This window comes from Apus apus, chromosome 5, assembly GCF_020740795.1.
Source record: "Apus apus isolate bApuApu2 chromosome 5, bApuApu2.pri.cur, whole genome shotgun sequence".
NCBI lineage: Eukaryota > Metazoa > Chordata > Aves > Apodiformes > Apodidae > Apus > Apus apus.
The window spans coordinates 50947766-50971399 of NC_067286.1; the positions used below are offsets into that span (position 1 = coordinate 50947766).

General features: G+C 40.3%; 1 protein-coding gene across 5 annotated transcripts in view; it reads right to left on the minus strand.

The window, feature by feature from the left end:
* SYNE3 (spectrin repeat containing nuclear envelope family member 3) overlaps positions 1 to 23634 on the minus strand; it is a 66682-nt gene that overhangs the window by 18901 nt on the left and 24147 nt on the right. For 2 of the 5 annotated variants that reach the window (XM_051621942.1, XM_051621945.1), the window contains exons 2-16: positions 22549 to 22706; positions 19549 to 19721; positions 18796 to 19105; positions 14033 to 14194; positions 12978 to 13322; positions 11642 to 11778; positions 9544 to 9691; positions 8639 to 8821; positions 8235 to 8378; positions 7101 to 7235; positions 5974 to 6135; positions 5088 to 5251; positions 4003 to 4129; positions 3686 to 3838; positions 2920 to 3069 (exon numbers count right to left, since the gene is read on the minus strand). In XM_051621942.1, coding sequence (XP_051477902.1) covers positions 2920 to 3069; positions 3686 to 3838; positions 4003 to 4129; positions 5088 to 5251; positions 5974 to 6135; positions 7101 to 7235; positions 8235 to 8378; positions 8639 to 8821; positions 9544 to 9691; positions 11642 to 11778; positions 12978 to 13322; positions 14033 to 14194; positions 18796 to 19105; positions 19549 to 19721; positions 22549 to 22692 — 2637 coding nt within the window. In that variant the 5' untranslated portion in view covers positions 22693 to 22706. Of the gene's footprint in view, positions 1 to 2011; positions 2073 to 2919; positions 3070 to 3685; positions 3839 to 4002; positions 4130 to 5087; positions 5374 to 5973; positions 6136 to 7100; positions 7236 to 8234; positions 8379 to 8638; positions 8822 to 9543; positions 9692 to 11641; positions 11779 to 12977; positions 13323 to 14032; positions 14195 to 18795; positions 19106 to 19548; positions 19722 to 22548; positions 22707 to 23634 lie in introns of those variants that run through there. The other 3 variants (XM_051621944.1, XM_051621947.1, XM_051621946.1) reach the window with 3 other exon arrangements.

Genomic DNA, 23634 nt, shown 5'->3' on the forward strand with positions numbered 1-23634 from the left:
CAGTATCCTTGAAAATGAACAGAGGACTTTAGTCTCCTTGAGAGAAATTAAGGAGGAATAACTATCAACTACCCCAAGGCAGGGGGTACAGATTAATTAAAAAATTATATCTGATTGTGCAGTGGAAGAGTGCTTATGCCTAAAGATTTTTGTTTTGTTTTCCCCTATAAACAGTCTCTCCCAAAACCAGAGAATTCCTTGGTGGGTCTTCTGGAATATCCCTGTAGACCCTGACAGAAAAGCAGCACTAGTAAACATTTGGCTGCCTTTACACTTGCTATTAAAATGTCCCATTGTTCTTCCAGCCTGAAAAATTCTGGCGACCTTACTGGATGACCGATAGTACTGAACAATTAATCCTAAGCCAGACAGACAAGAACAGAAATTCTTTAGGTGTTTTTGGGAAGGCTGAACTGCAGCCAAAACTATTAAGGGAATGTGTGAAAACTACCTTAAATTGGTTGGTATTGGAGATGCTACTCCACACTTGAGTACCAGAGGAATACCTCATCTGAATGAGGAAGGCTTGATCTCTGGCCATACTACAAGTGCACTGTACTGCACCCTTCAAATGTTGGTCTCTTCTGAAGAGATGGTGCAACAGGAGAAATCAAGGTTTTGATTTAGCTTAAGATTATCATGTTATTATATTCCAGCAGCACATCATTCATCCAGTCTGCTTTGTGCTGGGCAAATAAAGCCTTACTCTATTCCTTCTGAAAACAAGGGAAAATGAAATGACAGTGTAAAGTTGAAACAGTGTACATAAACAAAGCCAATTGTGACACAGAGAAAAGACTCAGTTCAGTGCTGCTCAGGTCACCAGAAAAACACGCTGACCTCATCAACATTGGATCAGAAATGCTGCTTGGGCTTAATAAGAAACTGGCCACATTTTGTTTTCTTAAAAGTCTCCTTATCTTCTCCTGTATGGCTTCCTTTTCTTTATCATCACTTCCAAAGAAAATCCTTCACAGGAGGAATTCTGCTGCTTAGAATAAGGATTTAGTCTAATAGCATTAGACAAATCTCTTGACTTTCTCTGCTTTTCTGCGTTAGAAAAAAGGTGGGCTGAATGATCCAAAGCAATTTTTTCACAAGTGTCTAAAGAATTAGAAGTGCCATCTTCAAAATTTTGGTAGGCACTTGCCCCCTAAAACTTGAGAGAAATTTGGGGTCTGCTTTGAAAAAGTTATTAAGTTCATATAGCAAGTAGATATAGATAAAAAATTACTTCCCCTACTCTTCCAGGTGATGGACACGTACCTTCTCGAAATACAGTAAATATAGCTTGAGAGTAAAATCTCTGCAATATTTTTCCTTTAAGATCTGGAGAAAATAAATGTGTTTGTTTGTTTGTGTGTGGTTTGGGTTTTTTTGGTTTTGGTTTGGTCTGGGTTTCTTGTTGTTGTTTTGTTGTTTGGAATTTTTTTTTGTTTAAGAGAGTCTCTTAATAATCAAATTAATATAAAAAAACTTAGGAAAGTTCAATTTAAAATAATTTTCTGCAAAATGTCTGGTCAAAGACTATTTTAGCCTAGTGATGGGAAACTGCCCTATCTTTCTGAATTTGTCTGGTTCTTCCAAAGATTCAGAACTTCGTTTAAAAGAGAAAAAACAAAACAAAACACAACAAAGCAACACACACGAAAAAAAAAAAAAAATAGAAAAAATTTCAAGCATAAACTTAAGAACCCAGTGGAGCCTATAAATGGGTATTCACCTCACAGGGGATCTTTCTTTCAAATTCGTGATCAGCTGGATAGAGTGAACCAGCAGGAGATTTTTATTTTTTTTTTAATGACCGTTTTAACACACGTTAGGCAGAAAGCCGAAATAATTTCAGGTTTTTGACCATTTGAATCAGGTAAGAGTTCTCTGAGCAATAGCTTGGACTTTACTGACACCTACTGACTATATTTATGCTTACACAAGATTTTGGTAAACTCACTACAGTCAATGGCAAATAATTCTTATAAATATTTTATTTATTAACAGAAGTCACACTTACCTTTCAGGGACTTTAAATTATTTGTATTCTAATGAAGCTTTGGATTTGAAGACAAAGTTACCTAAAGCAGAAAGTTTTCAGGTACCTCATATTTTAGGTGCTCAAGTTCAGATACCTGTCAAAGCACTTCCATACAGAAAGTACCTAATGCACACCTGCAAAGTCTAATCCTCTGATTAAAGTATCTTGAAGTTGAACACATAGTTTAAGTAATTAATCTAGAAAAATATTATTTACTTGTGTTATGTGAATGAATTCTGGCATCCTTAATCAACTTGGTAACTTTAATAATTTCATTCTTGCATTAAAAACCGTCCTCTTTATTTAATTCAAAATCCTTAGCCCAGAAAGACAGTTTCACAACGGACTAGGTCCTTCTGTGCAGTTACTTTCTGAGTCCATTTAGTCAGCGGCTGTGCTGATCACTGTCTCTCAGTAGGAGACATTAATAATGAACAGTAAATATATTCTTACTTAAGGAATTGGTAAAAAAATCATCTCAATAGAGAATGTATGGAGAAAGTGCAAAAAACTAGAAATCCATGTGCCCAGAACTAGTTGTATATGTAAAATATTCACACACACAAGACATCTTTGTCCCCAGCTGTGTATGTCTTTGACAGCAGCCAATTGTCATTCTGTTTTGAACCTTCCATTTTGAGAAGCATTCTGCACACCACTTACAGAGGGACAAAGACAGCACACAACTCTTATTTTAATACAAGAATATTCGTGCCTATAGTTATAAATATATGGCTGAGCTTGTTCTGTGTTTGATGGCACTTACTACGGGAGGTTTTCTTTAAGCAGACACACACATAGGTACTGTTGAACTATGACTAGCAATGTGAAGCAACCTAAGAGAGATGGCAGAGAACCCCAGCTGTGAATGGAGTGCTGGAACATACCGGTGAACTCATGGACTCTTTCAGTTTAGATTTGTAGAGCATCCATTGGTAACGCAGATCCTCCAGATCTTCAGAATTTCCAATTACAGCATGAAGATGAAGAAGGTCCTCAAAAATATGCTGACCATCAGGCACACGAGACTGCAGTTCCTGCAGGCAAATACAAGGTCAGCAACAACTCAGAAGTGAAGAAGGCTCCACTTTTTCAATCTAGCATTTGAAAGTGCAGTAGTACTAAATCAAACTACTAGGTACTCTGAAACAGTGCTTTATTTTGGGAACACTTTTTTGGCCTGAAATAATACAAAAGGATCTACTTATATGCTGAACTGCTGTAGCCTTGGATACTTCTGTTTGTTTAATTTCTTACAGCACCCATTGCCATTGTATCTGGCTATATTCAACAGAAAGAGTAAGGTCAAATACCAGACACTGATTTTAGTCAGCTTCTTTTAATGAACACCTTTTCCATACCACACTGGAGATGCCCAGTCTAACATCTAGATGCCACACTGCTCCCTTCTTTTCTACCACTTCTGCTCTGGCACACCTTTCTTAGTAAAAGGGATTAAATATTTGTCTTAAATTTCTGAGCTTCATCTAATCTAGAATCTCCTAAATCAGAGAGTGTAGTGAATGACTTTTGGGTTTTTGGTTTTGGCTTGTGTTGGTTTTTTGTTGGTTTTTGTTTGTTTGTTTTTTAAATTCTGCAACAATTTGCACTTATTGCAATATTTGCCTCCAGTTTCATCCTCTGAAAACTAACCTCCAGTTTGCTCTGGCGCGCCTTAATTTCCTCGGTAGAAGATGAAGTCACAGCAAGAATTTTGGTCAGTTTGGTGTTTTCTCCTTGTAACCACTCTTCAAAGTTGCGTAGGAGCTTCAAGCGGCTGCTTGTATTTTGACCTTCTATCCTCTCCTAGGTTACAGAATAATAGGAACAAAAATGCCCTTACTGTTTTGTCAGATGTTTCCTCTGAAGGCCTGATTGCAATATCTTAACCTCCAACTTTGTAACCCATAATACCAGATAAAGCCAATAAAACTGTGGAGCTGTTATGAAGGCAGATACAGAATTCTCACCTGCTTATGCTTGGGATCTACATCTAAAAGATGGAAGCTAGATCCAGATATCTGTCTGCTGTCCACAAATGCCATTTTCTTCTTCTTATCAGCTACTGGTCTGTTTAACTGCCACTGTTCGAGAAGACTTAAAGCACAAAACCAGAGACATCAGTGCAGTGAAATATCTAATAATGAGAAATCCACATTTTGACAGGGGTTATGGGGGATACCTCTGATGAAATAGCATTACTATTTTTATACTATTATTACTATTAATAGCACTACTACTATTCAAATTCTTTATAGTATCTTTTTAACAAAATAAGATCAAGACAGAAGTGTCTCAAAGCAGCACCAATCCTCTAGTTCTAACATTTCCAAGTGTTTTGTTTTCTTTTATTCAGTAGAGTGAGGGACCCTAAAAAATACTACTTTTAACATCCTACTACATGGTAGCAGCACGCACTATAATCAAACCTTCCTCAATACAGAAATTCCATTTTTATGCCTGTTTTGACACTATGTATGAATATACTCACACATGCACCACAGTATTAATTTTTAATACAGACTAGCGAATAGGAGCAGCATTTTCACATTGCACAGTGAAGGCAACATAAATTAAGTCTACATTTGCCAGCCAAGAGAGGATTCTAGCTCTGTTTATTCTCTTGCAGGTTTACAAAAGGCACAAATCCCAGTGCAGACATAGTCTCCTTGGAGACACCTTCAGATCAGACAGCAAGGAGAGCAGGAAGGAGAGGCAAAACAGCAAGAGTCACTCAGTCTATGTTCTATCTCCTCTGACATAGACTGCCAGTACGAAGGTGAGCCAGGTCCTAAGGAGACACTGTCTACTCCAAGTGTGAGGTAAAGGCACCTTCATAGACTAATGTGGTCCCTGAATCCTCTAAAATGGTTTTCTTGAAAGTATCAATTTCCAGTTTACAATTTTTTAAATAAAATCTCATCTTGCTCCTTGAATTGTAACATAGCTGTTCATTTTTACAGCACAGAGCATAAAGCATGAAACGTGCCTGGTCATAGAGCAGTAAAGAGCATCCCCTTGAAGGGACACAAGTAAGATGTACATAAATACTTACCCTTTTGCCATCTCCTTCAGTGATCTCCATGACTTCTTCAGCTGATCCAGCTCTGCCTGGACACGGGCAATCTCCTCTGGGGAAGAATTCTCCATGACCAGCTGGCCATGAGCTTCCACAAGGTGCAGCTGGATCTCCTTATCTGGAAACTCAGCTAGCCATCTCTGAAACGTACAGCCCTTACAGTTACTTCTAGGTATCCTGGGTAAAGCAGAGGCTATGTCAGACTGAAGGCCATGTTCAGTCCAGGACTATGCTGGTTCTGTTGGCACTAGCTAGAACATACCTAGCGGGAAAAAAAATATACTGTGGATTCTTGCAAAAAGCCAACATAGGTCAAAGAACTGATGGCAAAATGCAAAGGGCACAAGCTGTCAATTCACCCCTTCTATAGTCTTCCCATGAGATATTTTGGTTTCCCGTATGAAGGCAAAAGCTGCCAGCTGACCTGACCTGTCAGAGTGAAGAATCTAGCATGCAAAACACTGCTACACTGGGAGAAGCTAGCAGCTGTGGAACAGTTCAGTTCAACACAGTATAAGGTTAGCTAATAGGATAATAATGGTCAATGTACTGATGAATAAATACAAAGGTAGGTACTGTCCAGAGAGATCATCCCGGCAGGAACAGCTATTGTTAAAACCACCTATTTATTCAGTTCCACAGTTCTTAGTCATTTCTCACTGTTCTTGTCTTTCTCTAGTTCTACATCCCACAGCAGATGACAAAGCAGGGAGGAAGCAGCAGCAACCAACAGTTATTCCAGAAGGAACAAACCATCATTCCTCTCCCCAGCCAGGAAACCCTCACTAGAAACCCCCTGCCTTTAATGTCCGAATTTTACAAAGTGAATAGATAACATAATACACTAAGATGCTTTTTTCACCTCAAGGTCTGCCACCCTGCCCTTGGTGTTCTGCTCTCCATCAGCACCCTGGTAGGAGTCAATCTTCTCCGTGGTTGCTGTGATCCACTGCTGGAGGTCAGATAGTTTGTCATGATATGCCCAGTGCTTCTGAACATGCTCTTCACTCTGCTGTATCATCATCTACAAATGACAAAAATATGTCAGCAAATAAATACAGAAAAAAAGTGGTTTCATTAATGGATCTAACACTGTAACTACTGGAACAGAATCTCATGGGCAAAAAGGAAAAAAACCCCAGATCTTAATGAGACACAAAAGACTTTGTCCTTCAGCATCAGAGGAATAAAACACAATCTCAAGCTTCTGCAGGCCTGAATTCAACCACATGGGGGGGCATTAAGCACTAGAACAAGCTCCCTTCCTTTTCAGCGGAAACAATAAATATGTTTGCGTTTTTTATACCTCAGTCAAAATTAAATAAAACTTACACTCCCTGAATCAGAAATGACTCTACAAACTTCTGGTAAAAATCCAGTTCAGCGATATTGAGAATGAATCTAGAATTCCACAGTGCATATTAGGGTAAGACTTTATCATATGTATTTTTATGGTGAACTGCATGAGTAAGGTAATTTTATGAACTCTTCCTCTGAAACTGCTTTGAAAGGTCCTTTTATAGCTGTGTTTACAAGTTACAAAATGCCTCAGGTCAAAACAAATACTTATACAATTGCAACACTTCTCTTTTATTAACTTTTAGGTTACAAAGCTATAAAAAACCAAAACAAAACACTGTAAAAAGCCAAAACACTACACAGGAACCTGTGAAGAAGTTCAAGCACCTCCATGATAATATAACTATGGGGAATTTTGGTCAGAAATCTCAGACCTGCTCCAGAAATAATTTATACAGATATAAAATCTGCATGAACAGTATCCTATACCGAAGGGAAATCACATTACAAATACTTAGAGAATCCTGGGGGAGTTATCAAAGTCATAAGAATTCAGTTCTTTCTTCCCCTGAAATGAAAAAATCTGTCACTCAAAGTATATAATTTCATATGCTCAAAGATTATTTAAAAAATTTTAAATAGTGGCAACTGACAACTTCTCAGACAACTAAAAGTTCTTCCTTACATTACCTCTAATGACCTCTTCAGGGCCTGAGAATCGGATGAAAGTTGGTTCATTTCATGCCTGTGTGTGGTATTTGACTGAACAAGCTTCTCTACATCCTCCATTTGAATCCAAAGCTCTGCCAAGTCATCCTGGATCATCTGCAGAGGAAAATACAGATTCCATACATGTGCTAGATATGGCATGGACCTCCACAAAACATATACTAAATATAGCTTCCTTTGACAGTGTGAGGACAAAAAAAAACCATAAAAACCAGGCACACTCGCTGTCATTAAGAAAATAAATAGTTTTGATATTTAGAAGTAAATGTTTCCAAAAGAAATGGTTGTATGTCCTTACATGTTACCAGTTGTTTACAAAGGTAAGCTGCTGAGAAGCTGCCAGAGGAGACACAGTACAATCAGCTAAGTATTACAAGAACTATAGTGGTAATACCCCTGTGGGTCACCCAAGGTGAAGTGGCATTGTATAGCTGAATCACTGTAGCTCACCATGGCAAAAGGAAGAGTCTTATTCCCCCCTCTCTCTCTTCTCCTACTCTTCTCTCCCCTCCCCAAGCTATGTAGTCCCACTGCATGCCTTGAGCAGGCTCTCCTACTGCATGTTGGACCCTTTGCTGAACCAGTGTGAAACATTAACCAAGTGCAAAACAATCATACTATTCTGTTGATTTTATTATTTTTTTTAATCTTGGCCAGCTGAATCAGCCCTTGGGGTAAACCCAGCACGTCAAGGCTCTGACAAGGTGACGGGCAGGAAAGGAGGGATTCAGAAGGAGGCGGGACAATGGGAACTCCCTGCTTTTGAAGGCAGGTAGATTGGTTCAGGTTATCTTATGCAGTTTCACTCCCAGTGGGAAAAAATCAGGATATATTCTCAGCAATAAAAGTAGCCCAAGAAGGTGTGGCACCAATGGCTTCCAGTTGCTTGCCCCTTCCCTCAAGCTGAGTTTACTAGCCCTTCAGCTGCATTGTTTCAATTTAATTTATTCCATGCTATAAACCAGACTACATGAATTTATCTAATGCAAAATCCAATTGAGGGGACAAGGTACTGAATTCCTAATGGTAAAAAATAAGAACAGACAGTATCACAATTAACTGAGGATATCATGGTTAAACATTACTGTAATGTACCTGGAGCCTCTGGAGTTGTGTCTTTTTACCCAAGAGGTCAGGCCGTGGTTCCTTCTCTAGTTCTAATTTGGCTTGGATGGCAGATAATTTCTTCTGCAAAGGTGCGAAACCAGCGTCAAAGTCTTTATGTTGCGATATCAAATTCTAGATGGAGAAAGAAGCAGAAAAAAAATCCAGCAGTCAACAAATATCCCATGGTATTATCTTTTCTCAATATCCGCTTCACATTGAAAACACCAAAGCTACACTATGCAACAGACCACAAATATATTTGCATATTTGATTGACCTTCAGAAAGGGATTGGGCACAGCTGGTTAGTGCTAAATTTGTATCTATAAAACTGGCTTAGTAAAAGATTGATCATTGTCACAGGCAAAGACTGTATATGGGCTTTGAAGCTCACCTGGAGTTTGCTTTTGCATTGCAGCAGACTTTTGTGTAGAATTTCTCTCTCCTTTGAAGCTTCAGCTACTTCTTGCAGGAAAGACTTTGCTTTTTCTTCACCAAGGATATTGTTTAGCAAATCTTTCTTCAGCTGTAAAGTCATTAACTTCTCTTTGAATTGGGAGCTTTCAACTAGAGCAGCCTAAAGGAGAAAAATTCTTCCAGTGAAATCACATCAAAATAAAAATCATGTAACTATTATTCTCATACAAGTCACACAACCAAAGCAGTATGACAAAGTCAGGTAAAAACAGCATGCTGGGCTGACAAGGGGTAACAGAAGGTACCTGGACAGTGCCCAGTTAAAGGAAAAGTCTTCCTGATAATGTTAGAAGCACCAGGACTGCATCCATTTTATGAACAGAAAAGAGGAAAGCTGTAATATGGAAAGAGTTGTCTGTGCAGAGGAGAGGCCTAAACAACCAACAGAAAGGACAGCTTGATAAACTCCATCCCTGTTCACAGACACATTTATTCTGGAGATCACAAGGATGACAAAATAATGACCACTTTCCTGGGCACATGCAGAAATCATGCATTTTAATCCTACAACTACGTTACTACACAGTTCTTAACAGAGTCCACAGACTTCCTGACCAGAGAGACTTGGGCTAAAGCTAGACAACATTATCATCATTGTTAAAGACATCTAACATTTGAATTCAACCTATTCAGTTGTCTGAATGAAGGGCAGAAAATAAGACCTTCTGCTACCACTAGAGTTAAGTAGTGATCTCTGTGCTGTGGGATTTCCTGCCATACTGGAATGGCACTGTCCGGCAGCTGCATGCAGGCAGCTGCTGCCATACTCTGGGCAAACACAAACCAAGTCTTAGTTTCCAAACTTAGTAACAGGTTTGGTACCTCAATGTGAGCCAATGCTGGCTCCGAAGCCTCCAGGAGCATCTGGACTGATGGCTTCCACTGCTCAAAATCTTGAAGGGGATTTTGGAAGAGTCTTGTCAGTTGGATTTCTGTATCACTGCTCATTTTAGATGTCTTGCCTCTAACACTGTGAGGATAAAGTGACAGCCGAGAGAAGGATTACAAAGAAATCCAAGTCCAAACATTCTATTCATCAAGGCATGAATTAACTCAACACTCGTGTGTTAACGGTTTCCAACAAAAGCCTCAGTGCTTCTTACTGTCTGAGCCTGGTGTTGCATACTCACAGCTGCTTTGTCAGTCAGAGACATCCATCAAAACTTTATTTAGATGCCTTAAGACACATTTGTCTCTTGTGCAGCTGTGTATCAGGTATTACTTTGTCTTTCTAGGAGCTAGCACTCTCCCTTTGCACATGACCTTTCTTGGCTGCTATTACCAGCAATATTCAACAATTTATATTATCAGAGAAGCCTCACTGACTGATGGGAGGAACAAGACAAGACCGTCTAGAATTTAACTGCAGTTGTACATATTACTGAGTCTTTGTTCCTCTAAAAAAAGTACATTAAGAAGTCTTTGATCACCCTAAGTTACCTATAAAAAGACAAAAAGACATATTTTATTCAGATATATATATTTTTAAGTGTTGTTGAACCACTTGTATTTATATTAATAAATGTAGGGGATTCTGGTGAAACTGTATTTATAAATATGTATACACATACATGTACAACTATATATATGTGTGTATATATATTAAAAAAAAAAAAAAGAAACCACAATTCATTAAATATCCAGGCTCCTCTTATAAAGGCTTATCCAAAATACAGCTGAGTAACACGGCCCAGAAGTGACACACCCCAGGCAGTTGCCTCCTGTTTTTCTCAGCTTTCCTGAACTCCCGGTTTGCAGAATCCTATTCGATACGGCAGAATGCAGCCCAAACTGTACATTCACATGGGAACACTTCCTTGCAAATTCACAAGACATGCAGGCAAGAGCAATGCCAATCAAAATTAATACTGCCTTTCTATAAAAACAGTTACAATATTCTTACTTGTGTCACTGAGACATTACGGAGCTAAACAAAGGCAAGCTTACAGGCCAAAAGTTCTGCAAATGTAAGTTCTGACATTACATGTCCTTTTCCATTTGCTCTGCTGCCCCTGCCAGGCTCAGCACGAAGCTGCCAGACTTTGCAAAGAAGCTTTGGAGAGAAGCTGGCAAAAGAGCAGCTGCCATTTTCTACTCAGAGGCAAGTCCCCTGCCTTCTCTGTCTCTCTTTCGACATCGTTTACTTGTTAGTTTTTAAACTGAAAGCCTTTCCCTTAATGACCTATAACCCTTCCAGCAGGGCAGCATAGTGTGCACCAGACAGAGGAAAATAAGCTTGGATACAGTGAAAAACTGACCTTTCTTTTTCCTTAAAAAAAAAGAGAGCCTTTCTTCCAGTTTGCAAAATTTGCTGCAGCTTCTTTACTTCCTGATTCCAGACAGCCTGGAAACGGAAACACTGAAGTCTGGGGAGAGGCTAAACTTTCAGAGTTTCCAAACCAAGGCAAGTTGAAAACAGGAATCATGCATACATGCTGCCAGGAGAAAGGGAGTAAACTCTGCCAAATAATTGCTAAGGCTGGTGAGTCACCACAACAAACTCAACAAGGAAGGGTCATTAATTCTACTGAACCGTTTACTACTACAGCTCCTGTCCTGATTTTCTAGTTGCTGTCATGCAAGGCAAGCAAAATACATAAATTATTATTATAAAATGCTACAAAGATCAAATTACCTGCCAACAATCTAATTGTCTTCAATCCACACACAACAGTAATGATGCAAGATCATTGCTTGAAAATGGCCAGCAGCCTACAGCTCCTAGTGAATGGCTAAAATCACAGGCTTACTGAAATGTGGACACAGATGTAATTAGCAAAAGCCTTTTATTTTCTTTCTTGTCACCTACAATCAGATAGCATATCACTTTTTTTTTTTTTCCTTAGGCTCTTGTCAATCTCTTCAGCGCCTGAGAGAAAATTCTGCCCACACCCTCTGGCATAATCAGATTTCCCACTACCTTTGATACAGCTGTATTGTAGAGACAACACTCTCAGCATGTGGCTGCACATCTTGGGAAAACCGTAGCAGTTCCTTAAGCTGAGCCTTCAGCCTCTCAACCTTGGGCTCTTCTGCAGCCAGAGCTGCTCTTGTTGCCTTAATCATAAAAACAATGAACAGATCACACCTTATATAAGTGGGGACATGTCTGGCACATGAAATCAAACAAAAAGGCTGTTTCTCAGGGTAATCACAAGTCCCCCTTCTGCTGCCTTTTTTCCTGGTTGTAAGGAATATGGACTTTGCTAAGGCAGAAATTCTCAGGAAGAGTTTTGCTCCTGCAGCCTCTCCTTTCCTCACACTGCCCAGCCTCTGTATCTGACCTGAAGGGCTCAGTTTGAACACAGTGAATCACAAACAGGTCCTAGTTTCAGTTCACAGATTGCAGTATATAACATGAGATGCATTTTTGGAGCAGTCTTAACTGCATCTGTTTGCAAGAACAGAGATTTCTCAGAGACTCATATATACGGAATGTTAATTCTAGGGTGATGTAAATACACTTCTAGAGAATCCTAGGGAAACAAAACCAACAAAACCATCAACAAAATATGCAAATGTAGCTTGATTGAACCAGACTGTATTTTGTGGATCCTTTTTGCATATACTTTTTCCAGCTAGTCCTGCTGGGTCCTAGACATACAAGCAGTGATGAAAGGCATTTTGGGAAGAGATAATAAATGCGAAACCATCCCTCAAGCAGAAATGAGTGGTAAAAATTCTTACCTACTGCATGTATGACAAATGTTTTCCACTCATTTTTGCAACAGATTGATTTTGGTGTAGATACTAAATTACCATAAACTTGGGACTTTTTAGGAACAAAGATGTGTTTGATGGTAGATGGGTATCCTCCACCCTATATGGATTAAGGATATAGTATAGAAATGGTCTCACCAAGTATCAGAGAAATACATCTATTTGTATGTATATATGTGGGTGTGTGTTTGTATATACAGAAAAGCATGATTTGTTTCTGTTTCTTTTTAAATAGAACAAATTGTGTTATTTGCTCTGCATTGTGCTTTTTCTGCATACGGTCTGTTTGAACTCAAGACACAAACTCCCAGCACATCCTCCAATCTTGCTCCCTCTGTTCAGAGTGAGGTACAGGTCGGAATAGTTGATTCCACTGTTGCTATTCAGATTTTCCCCAGTTTGTTCCATACACACTCATATTCTCCTTATCAGCTTTAACCAATGGGACAGGCACCTGTTGGATGTGGCTGTGCATGTTTAATATAAGACTTTACTTGGCGCTGCTGGTGTTAGGCATAGAAAGGGTAACAACTTACATTGCATTTTCTCCACAGAGTTACAAATCCATCTTCGGTGCTTTCCTTTTCCCCAGAGTCCAGGTCATTTTCTAGTCTCTCTAGATCTTGTCTGAAGTCCTGGATATCTGCTTTTAATTGTGTGGCTTGGAACTTGTAAGCACTTTCTGACTGTTGGATCTTAAGCAATCTCTCCTCCTCCTCACTACTCAGCAGTTTCAGCTTCTCCAAGGCTTTTCTTAGCTCTTCGAGTTCATCCTTCAGTCTGTGAGCTCCAAGTGGGGAGGTATTCTGAATCACCTCTGCACACTGATGTTCAAGGTACTTCCATTTCTTTCCACCGTTCCTAATTTTTTTTGCAATTTCCTGCAGAAAGACATCAAATAAAGATTAGCTGCAGGAATGGTAAGTTAGGGAAAAAGCTGAAAGCAGTAGGAAAAAAAGACCTGATTGTACATACTTTGGTCTTCACTTCTTTTTTCAAAGTATGACCTTTTTCAAAAAGAAGCCAGGGTTGGTAATTTGACTGCATTCTGAGTAATATTAACTGCCATGATTCTGAAAATATTGGCTTGTTTTTCCTAAGTGCTTGTCACCTGAGGTCCCTGACAAAGAAAACAGGAGCTACAGGCACTGAGAAATACTAAGTCAGATCTCTGAGGGATTTAAAGAGTTTAAGCAGTGTCATCAAAATATTGGATACTGTTCTCAAAACTGGTATTCTTATCACCAGGTCTAAACTCTCAAAACCTGTGAGCCTTCAGGCTCTATTTGAAATATATTTACCAAATACATCAATTTAAAGGTAAGATTCTCAAAGAATCACATAACTTTAGGAGATCAGGCTTTAAAAAAATATAAACCAGACTGGCCTGTGACTTCTGCTACAGTTGGGAGAACCAACTAAAACTAATAGTTTTAGGACCTGACAACCGTTCTCCTCTAGCCTATGTTACAATTACTACCATATTTTTTTAAAATGCAATTCTTTTCCCTTGTGTGGTTTGAGAAACATATACAGGCATAAAGAACACAAACAATCCTAGATCCTTGTTAGAATTCTATTGTTTCAGGACCTTCAGTGTCTTTAACTTGTCCTGTGCCGAAGACTTGGTTGCTTCTCCAAGGCAGCAGTTTAATCTTTCTCTCACACCATTCAGCCATAATTGAAACTGGTTGACGTTAGTGCTGTACAGCTCATGTTCCTTGGTTATCTTTTCAAGCAGGTTCACTCTGCGCTGTAACAAGAAACAACAGAAGCTGTGAGGACAGTGCTTATCTGGCTCTTTTTTATTCACACTAACCCAGAATTTATAAACAAGAGTCCCTTTCCCTAAGCTCCAATAGCAGTTGGCCTCCACAGGAACTCACAGTTACCCTCAAGAAACAGGTCACAAAAAAGGCTTGTCCCCATCTGGGTCATGCTGCAGGCACCCGCTGCATGGTTGATCTTCACAGAGGCAAACTGTAAGTTCCTTCTAGGTGAATTTCTAGCTTCCCCTTCCCAAAACTACTTATCCTCTCATTAGAAAGAGAAAAGAGACAGAAGATTCTTCCTGGTTTTGACTCTGGGATACAAACAATTATGTTCCTCACACTGGTTAATCAGAAAGATGAGCAGTAACAGATTGAATTTGCCTATTTGTCAAAATGAGACTATGAGAGACTGTGCTATGGGCATGCAAATTTTTTCAAAGTGTACAGAAAGTGATCATCAACTTCAATGTATCCCTAGAAATTATATAGCCCAGGAACTTTCATACTTACTCAATTAGAAGATCACATACTATCATATGGTGGTACTGCAGACCCTGGAAGCAAATTTAAGCCTATAGGATGCAGACTTCACTTGCGGAGTTACTGTGTTTGTATCCTATAACCAACAATCCCTTATGCTACAAGGGCCTGCACATTATGAGTTGCTCCCCACCAATCCAGTCTGGCACCCCTCAGAACAAGGCAAGGTCACATTTGCTCCGACTACCCTTGTTTGCCACCTGAAGTTTAGACCTGCTGAGGGAAATTTACACAAATCACAAGGAAGCCCATTTTTGTTGTTTCACTATGCCGCTATGTTGTTTCATATCCAGCCTAAGTATTATTTCCTACAAAATCAGACTGGTTTTCTTTTATTTCCCTTTATCAGTTGGCATAGAGAACAACTGAGGTACACCATAGTTACCTTAGAAAAAAATGGGTTTCTTGTGGAATCCATTTAGTGCTTGCAGCACCCTTGGAAGGCTTTTCTGTCACAGACAATGGGCTGAGTTTCATTTTGTGTAATATGGGGCACATCCCGTGTCTCTGAGCAGAGCTTGATTTCAGCTGCCGTCCACAGAGAGCAGGGTGATAACTGCTATGATGAGCAGTTTTGAAGTCCTCTCTGTGTTTCCCTTGTCTTTTGAATCTCTGGGCATGTCCCCACATCCATCAGCCTGCTTGAGGTGGCAGTGTGCAATGGCCGGTCCTGTCAGCCTTTCTCCAGGCCAGCAGAAGAGTGGCATGAGCATCAGTCAGCATGAGATCTCCCATGTGATGTAGGGTGGTGGTCACTCTGAGACTTTGCACTTCACCTTTGGGATAGGTTATGCCCATGGTGCAGCACAAAGCTCCCGCCACTCTCCTGGTGGCATCACACCAGTTGCTGTTTTCCACACTGCCACAAAGCGGAGCTATTATTAAAAGGAAAAAGACTTAAGCTAATATATAGCGAGTTATAAAGGAAAATGAAATAACCCATTCCTGGCCTGGCTACTCAATCAACAAAGAAGCACACAGTTTGGATACTCCTGTTGGCCTAAGAGGTCAAGGAAGAGATGCCATGATCTGGACAGACTGCACTAGCTGTCAAACAAAAGGCTTCCAAAAAGCTGGCTCAGCCCCGTGCGTGTCCCCCCAACCCCGAGGTTAGGCAGGGAAGCTTTCTAACGACGGAAAGCACGGTATCATTTGCATCTGTTAGGTTAGCTGTTCAGAGAACAGGACGATGCTAAACTCCATCCCCACATGCACTTGGTTAATGTGAGGAGACATTAAGCAAGGACACAGCCCTGGAAAGAGTGAGAGCACCGACAGGAAAACAATGGGTTTGCCACCGGCCACAGAGGAAGAGATGTGCCTGCGCAGGATACGCCCAGCCCTCAAGTACCCCTGGTACTCAAGGAGGGTGGATGGAGGTGTAGGAAACCCTCTCCCCTAAGCTCCCGTTATGGTCAGCAAAGGAAAACAAAGCCTCCTCTGGAAGGCAATCTATAGCACAAATTCCCCTGCTTTAAATCCTTCTGTGGCATCTCAAGTGGAGTCCAGAAAGCTCCTGTAGTCCTTCCTGATGCTTTTAGTCTTAGGTCTAGGGTACATATGGGAAGGCATTATAAATATCTAGGTTTCACTTAACAGAGAAAACATGGAGTGAAATTAGTTTTTTGTGCACAGACATACTCTATACACTGCATATATCATAACTTTTTTCACCCTCCTCAGTCATCATTTATGCTAAGACCCACAACTATCTAGCTCTGCATATTGTCGATTTAGTAGGCAAAGGAAAGCACATAGGAAATGGCTGCCACATCTAAAAATATCCCTGTCAATGTAAATAAAAGAAAATGACATGCTTTTAAAATTTGGGAATAAGGACACATGTTAGCACCAAGAAAGAAAAGAAACAACTCCACCATTTGCTCATACCAGGGAAACAATGTCACAGGCAAACCATTTAAGAAACGCTGTCCAAGAGCTTGCCTTCTGATAGAGCTGGACAACTGCACAGGATCTAAAAATGCTTTTCAAACACAAGTGTAATCTACAAACACCAGTGAGCCTCCTCTGGCAGGCAGCTCAGGCATTCAGCTGGCATCTGCAAGTCACATTTAGCCTGGCCTCTTATCATGCGAGAGGCTGGAGCAATCCCCTTACAACTCCTGTGTCTCTTTCATTCATTCCCCCTTCCCATTGGAAGAGGTGGCAGGATTTCCCTAACTAGTGTTATACTTTCCAGTATGACTCCCAAGATGTCTGTAACCTTGGCATTAGCTAATAAGCTCTGTATTTATTTCGGTTACTAAATCCAAGACTTCCCAACACCCTTCTTTTTTTCATAGCTCCTGGAAGTGCTGGATTTTCTCACTCTATCCTTCTATGAAATGTGGTATTTGTGGCCAATGCCAAAGAAAAGTTTTTTCTAGCATCTCAGTTGGCTGGAGACATAAAGAAATCTTTTATCTAAGTACTATGAGCAACTTCCTGATCTCATTTACACCAGTACATATCCAAGACAAAGAAATTACATTATGTAAAACCAGTCTCAGAGGGCTCATGTTCTGGCTTTGGGTATCCAGATGACTTGTTTGAAAGAACTGCTTTATTAAAATAGTTAACAAATGTTTTCTGCTTCAAAACCAAAGAGAAATCTTGGTTAGAAATGGGTGAATGAGAATCTTAAATGGCAATCTAGATAGACAACACCTGAATTCCCAGAAACCTTCTTATTAATTAATCCAGTTTCATTGTAATGAAGAGATCTACCTTTAAAAACAAATAGTCAATGTTTAGGCACAAGTCTTTTTACAGACTTCACAGCCTCTCTGCAGCAGCTGCAGTTACAGAATTGCCAAATATGCTCTGACTTATTAGCAGCAGTGGCATCTTTATGGCTAAAAATATCTGAATTTCATGCTTGTGAAAGGTGCCAGCTCGAAGATTTTTTTAGAGTTTTGGCACGGGTTTTTTTTAAACAGAAAAAGTATCTGTAGAGCAAACAGAGCAATGGCATGAGCATCCTAATGTTACTGTTCTTCCAATGTGATCTGAAGCTAACTTTGTATGACAGCATGCGGGGGGGGAGCATACATCACTGTCAGGGTCCTGTTCAGGGCTGGAGTTTAGGTGTGGGAATAAAGAGAAGACAAGGTTATGACAGAGGCAGATAGTGGAGCAGATATAATGAAAATTATTTGTATTTGCACCAGTTAATTCCAGCCTATGGAATTCCTGGAAGCCCCTGTGAGACAAAGACTAAATTTTATTCTCTATATGCTTGGGACAGATGTGTCTATATATATTGCAAATATCCCTTTGAGTATTTCTATTGATACAGGCTAGTAAGAAACTGATTTCTGCTGCATACCTGCAGATGTCTGCCCCCCAGCCATGCCACATAGTCCAATCCTGTCTTCACCTGAGTTTCAGAAGTGAAAAGTATGAACTTCATCTGAAATCTATACCCAGTAATAGGGTAAAGGAAATCACTGGCACTGAAAGATGAACTTGGATGTCTTATACCAGCCTATCTAACAACTGTTCAAGCTAGAAAATTAGCATCAGGCAAGAATTAGTATCTGTGGCTAGTTGAGCTCTGTGTTGGGCCACAGCTGGCTCCCACCTACATGTTTCCCAGTTCTGCAGGCAGGGAATGTATCTCTGAATCTGGACTAATGCTACTTCCTCCAACAATGGCGCATGCATGTAATATTCCCTGGCTCTGGGAATGTGTACTTTGCATCTGGTTATACAAGTATCTCTAATATGCTGAAAGATGAGGAACAATTAAAACTTTATACAAAGATGACATAAACCAATATTGCCCAGGTCACAGCAAGCAGCTTGCAGTTACTTTACAACATACTATCAAGCACAGTGTAATAACGTCTCAAGTAACAGCTTTACCTTGGGACACAATGACTGTTTCAAACAGTCCACTCACTGACTGAAAGAACAAGGGTCCTCAGCTCTGTTTTCTTTTTGCAGTCCTACCAGCTAAGCCTCATCACTCAAGAAGCAGATAGCAAACAATACTGTATGTTGGTGAAATCTGAACACCTCCCACTCTTTATAGGCATACCTGAGCTTCTTCTCTGATTCCTTCATATTCCAGTCTCATTTTCTCCTGAACTTCATCATCAACACTGGGGTCACCTATCCTGCTGAACAAGGAAGCAGCTTCCTCTAGCAGCCTTTCCAGCAGGACTGACTGATGTAAGACATCATTCAGCAGAACCTGAGCGTGGCTTAGCTGCCACTGCTTCTCCTTTAAGCCAAGCTGTAACTCGATGTCAGGCTCCAAGGTCACCTTCATGTTGTGAATCCAGGCATAAAACTCATCTTGGGCTTTCAGGTACTCACTCCAGTGCAGCCAGACCCACTCAAGACGGCTGTTGGGGAGAGCAAGAGGGATGGGTTAGATGAAATTATGATGGGAGCAGTTGAGACTGGCAAGCTCAAAAGGCCTTCAAAGCAAAGGGAAAAGTTCTCAGCAATTTTAAGCTGGTCTGATTTGAGAGGGCCCAGATTCACTTCCCATGTCCTCCCCGCTCTGGGGAGGATATATCCCATATAAGGTCCCTATGCCTGGCCAAATTCATCGTTCAAGACCATGATGTGGGCTGGCTGTGAAAGCAGAGAGCACTGAGGTCCCATGGACCCTCTCTCCTCACACAGTCCTCCACATGCTCATGAGACTGGGATTAGCGGTGTAGATTGCCATCTACAATCCGTGCTGCAAAGAAAGGCAAGAAGCACTTTATGAAAGCACTGGATGAGACAACTGCCTCAACACACCAAATAGCAGTTCTTCTTCTGGGTACGTTTGTCTTACCTGTGACAATGAGTAATGTATATAGCTGTCTCTTCCCACAAGGCTTTAATGTCTTTCAGTTTAGATAGTACCTCGTGCTTCTTATCCTCACCAATGCTGCGAAGAGCAGCATCTGCCTTCACATGAATCAAGTCAATTTTCAAGCTGCCTTCTGGTTCCAATGCACGTATTTTCTATGAGAAAAACAAATGAGACTGAAAGCATGAAAACAAGGCAACTCTAACTGTGCCATTTAAACTTTGGTTTTGCTGAGGAATCACAAAGTCCTTGCTGTAAAGCCTCCCCTGAACAGGGGAACTTCTCTTCACATTTGTTTGTTATTAAACATCTTAAAGACTGAATTGAAATCCATGTAGCAATTGAAAAACATTTTAAGTTAGCAACAAAACCCAGACCATCTTCTATCAAATATCTGCAGCTGTGTTTCAATTGCAGTTATAAAGTTCCAGCACTGTGTTGCCACACACCAGTTGTTCTCCCCAACCTGCCAAAGAGTGTAAAGGCAATCTTCACAGGCTACACTGCAACATCTCAATTTTAAGCTCTCCTATAAGAAACCATGAAACATATTAAAAAGACTTCCTATTGCAAATAAAAGTTGGCTCAGAACACAAGCCAAGAGAAATTAACTAGTGGAATTTTCTGCCTGCTACCAACTTTTGCTTTGACTCTAAATTGCTAAACTATGCATTAGTAAAATGGTGTATCTTACACAAACTGGAAAGCCAGGGACTGAAAGTTTAGCCATCTAATTTTAAGTAGATTCTCTTTCTCTACCCAGAGATGGAAAATCAGCACAATTTCTGTGAAATGTGACAGGTTAATTATGTCCTGATTTGGCTATCTGCTTTCAGCATCACTTCATCCAAATTTCTGACACCATCAGATTAGCTTTACTTACTGTTCTTCCACAAACTCCTAGTAAACTGCAGGTCCTCAAGTTTGAAGGACAAGGCTTTGAAAACACTGAGAAGTTCAAAATCAGCAACTACTTGTGGAAAGATTAAACCCATGGGGTTTGTTCAAAAAATCAAGTCAGTTATTGCAAAGGTGAGACTAAATCACAGGCCTTTGGAATTCCAGTCTTGCACGCTGGGAAAAGACTGTTCTTTTGGCAAGTACACAGCACATCTGCAGGTGACGTACAAGCAGGTGTATGGGTGCATTATCTACTGTGAAAAGTATGATTAAAAGAATCCAGGAAAGCAGGGCAAAGGGTAGGGCAGGGAAAGAAAAACAAAGCCATAGCTATCAGTCAATGGGGAAATGTTAAGAGTAAAGCTATATTCTAAGTCTGACATTTTTCCAGCAAATGAAACAAACAACAGAGAGAAAGCAGTGACAGGCATTTTTCTTTTTCAAATCTGTTTTTTAAATTACTGCCATCCAAAAAAAAAAAAAAGGCAAGACAGATGCAAAAAAGGAACTGAAAAATGATCTTGGATTTGAAAACAGCCAAAAGGTGAGGCAGTGAGCACATCATGAGCTGGATAGGGAAGCCAGGCCCAGAAAGGAGGGAGGATGAGGGAGCAGGGGGTGGATAAGGTACACACAGGAAGAGAGAACAGACACTTGTTATTATTTAGGATTATTAATTTTCAACATCTGAATTGAAAAAAATCTTCTAACATGATTTTTTGCATGTTATAGACCTCCTCCAAGCCCACAGAAGCCAACAGGCTTCTGCTCAGGACATATTAAGTCACCACAACACCTTAAACCTTTTGTCTTGTTACCTCTGCCAGGAATGAACCCCTTTGTCAAACTACCACTCTCCCTGCTCAAGTTCCTGTGTTTCTAGCATGTTTTTGAGACTGTACATATCATAGTTGTCCAGACAAAACCAAAAGATGAAAATAATTTAAGGGCAGAAATAAATCGAGGAGGAAATACTTCAGATTTTCATAACTGACATCCAAGTCTAACCATCATCCATCACCCTGTGAACAGCCTCTGTGTTACGCCAGAGGCAAGATCCAGCCTCTAATGAGCCACAGCTAAGGAAAAAGGCTGAAGACATTGCTGTACCATCATGTAAACTACCTCCATGTAAGCCTGCAATGTCTTTTTTGGAGTTATTAAACTTCAGAAGAGGCAGTTGAAATAAGAGTAAACACACGAAAAGGAAGACTTCTGGGTAAATAGTGACGGGAAAGATTTGGCCATTTAATGTAAAGAACAGACTAATTGGAATTTAAGGTAATCCAAGTATTAAAATAATTTCAATGTTAATCATAGAAATACCACCACTCCCTCTAATCATGGATGGTAGAAATGGGACAAACAGGAGTGTTTCGATCTCTGAGATTACAAGAACAAGATAACATCTAATGAAATTGAAGTTAATGAACACAAAATCACAGTAAGAGAGTAGGCACAATCTGCAGTGGGATCTCTGTGAGGAGAGTTATACAAGAGATTAAGTAAAACCAGAAAAAAATGAAAACATTTACCTTTTAATTAGACAGATTATAAGGATGACCTGTAAACCCTCTTATAGTTAGGGCTTATGGAAAAGGACAAAGGGAACAACCCATTACTAGGACACTGCAGTCTTCCTCTTTCAGTGCCCAAGTCCTGGAGGAGGTGGAACACTTAACATGGTCTGATTCTCTCATACTATATGCTGGACTTCTGTAAATCAACTGTCTGGTAACTGCATTCAGCAGCTCAGATGTTTCAGGTTGGAGCATGCTCATAGGAAAGTGTAAACATTTTAACCTGCCAAACCTGCTGCTAGTCTTCCAAATCAATCTGAAAAGCTTGGAAGCCTGTGATATCAAATTGCCATCTTCTTTTTCTACACGATCTGTAAACATTTTGCAGATGTAAAAATTAGAAGGAATACTGATGTAAACTCATCCACTCAGGATCAGTATTCCAGCAAGCAGGGGCAGCTGGAATTTCTTAATGGAAAACTTCAGAGCTCACAGCAATAACTGCTGTTAAAATTGCAGGAGTGACTGCCACCTCTGAACCCCTGGATCACTTTTCCCTTACCTCAGACTCTCTCAGTCTGGCTTCTAGGGCAGATCGAGGTCCCTTGGTGTTGTCATTGATCTTCAGTCTCTCTTGGATGGCCTTCATCCAAGCTTCTGCATTCTCCACACTACTGTCAAATTCATCCTGTAGCTGCTGAGTCATTGCATTAGAAGAAGCTGAAAGGATAAGAAACAGGGAAGTTAGTAGGTTTTGGTTAATACCTAAACAGGAATGCGTTCAAGGCAATCTAAAGGGACAAGGGAGAAAAGCTAACAATCTTGTGGCTTTCCTTTTTATTGATAATACCAAAAAATGTAGCAGTATTGTGATCCAGCCAAGCACAGAGAACACATTCATGCTGCAGCTTTTCCAAATGAAAATACACCAGGAAACAAAACGAAGGTGGAGAACTGTGGGAGGTTCCATTACAGTAAACAAATTTAATTCAAAGCTTTCAAATGAGATTAATTTGGTGTTTGTGGTATATTCCAGATTTGCTACACCAATCAAAAAGGCTTTCTGTCTCTTCCCAGAGCATAGTTAGTACAAATTACTTTCAGGCTACAATGCTCTTCCAGGCTCACGTACCGAGGATCTGACATCAGACTAGCAAGAGCACTTCAGCACATGCTTAACTTAGAGGTATATAAACCCTTCAAAGCTGATGAGATCGGTATCAGATGTTTAGGACCCCAGATAACTTGTTCTGGCAAGACCATGGAAAAGTTACTGAATGCATGTGTAGTGAGTCTGAGATACAAAGACAAGGGGAATTGGCCAGCAACTGCCAAGGCAAACCACTCACAAGTCATCACATGGGAATATCAACAATGATGGGTTTCTTCTCTTGCCACCTCTTTTATTCCATACCAGATTGCAAGCTTTTAATTTTTCCTTCCCTCTCTCTTGTCGCCCCTTCCCAATCTGTGGGTGGGTAGTTAGTTGCTCTACTACTAGTTGATCTACTCTTGTGTCTGCTCTATCAAGAGCATAAGCTCTCTGCTGTCCAGAGGGCCTCGGTTGTGCCTGCACAATAGAGGAGAGCCATCCTACACTCTCCCTTAGGCATTGCCCTACTAAACTTGACTAATAAGGATGAATAAT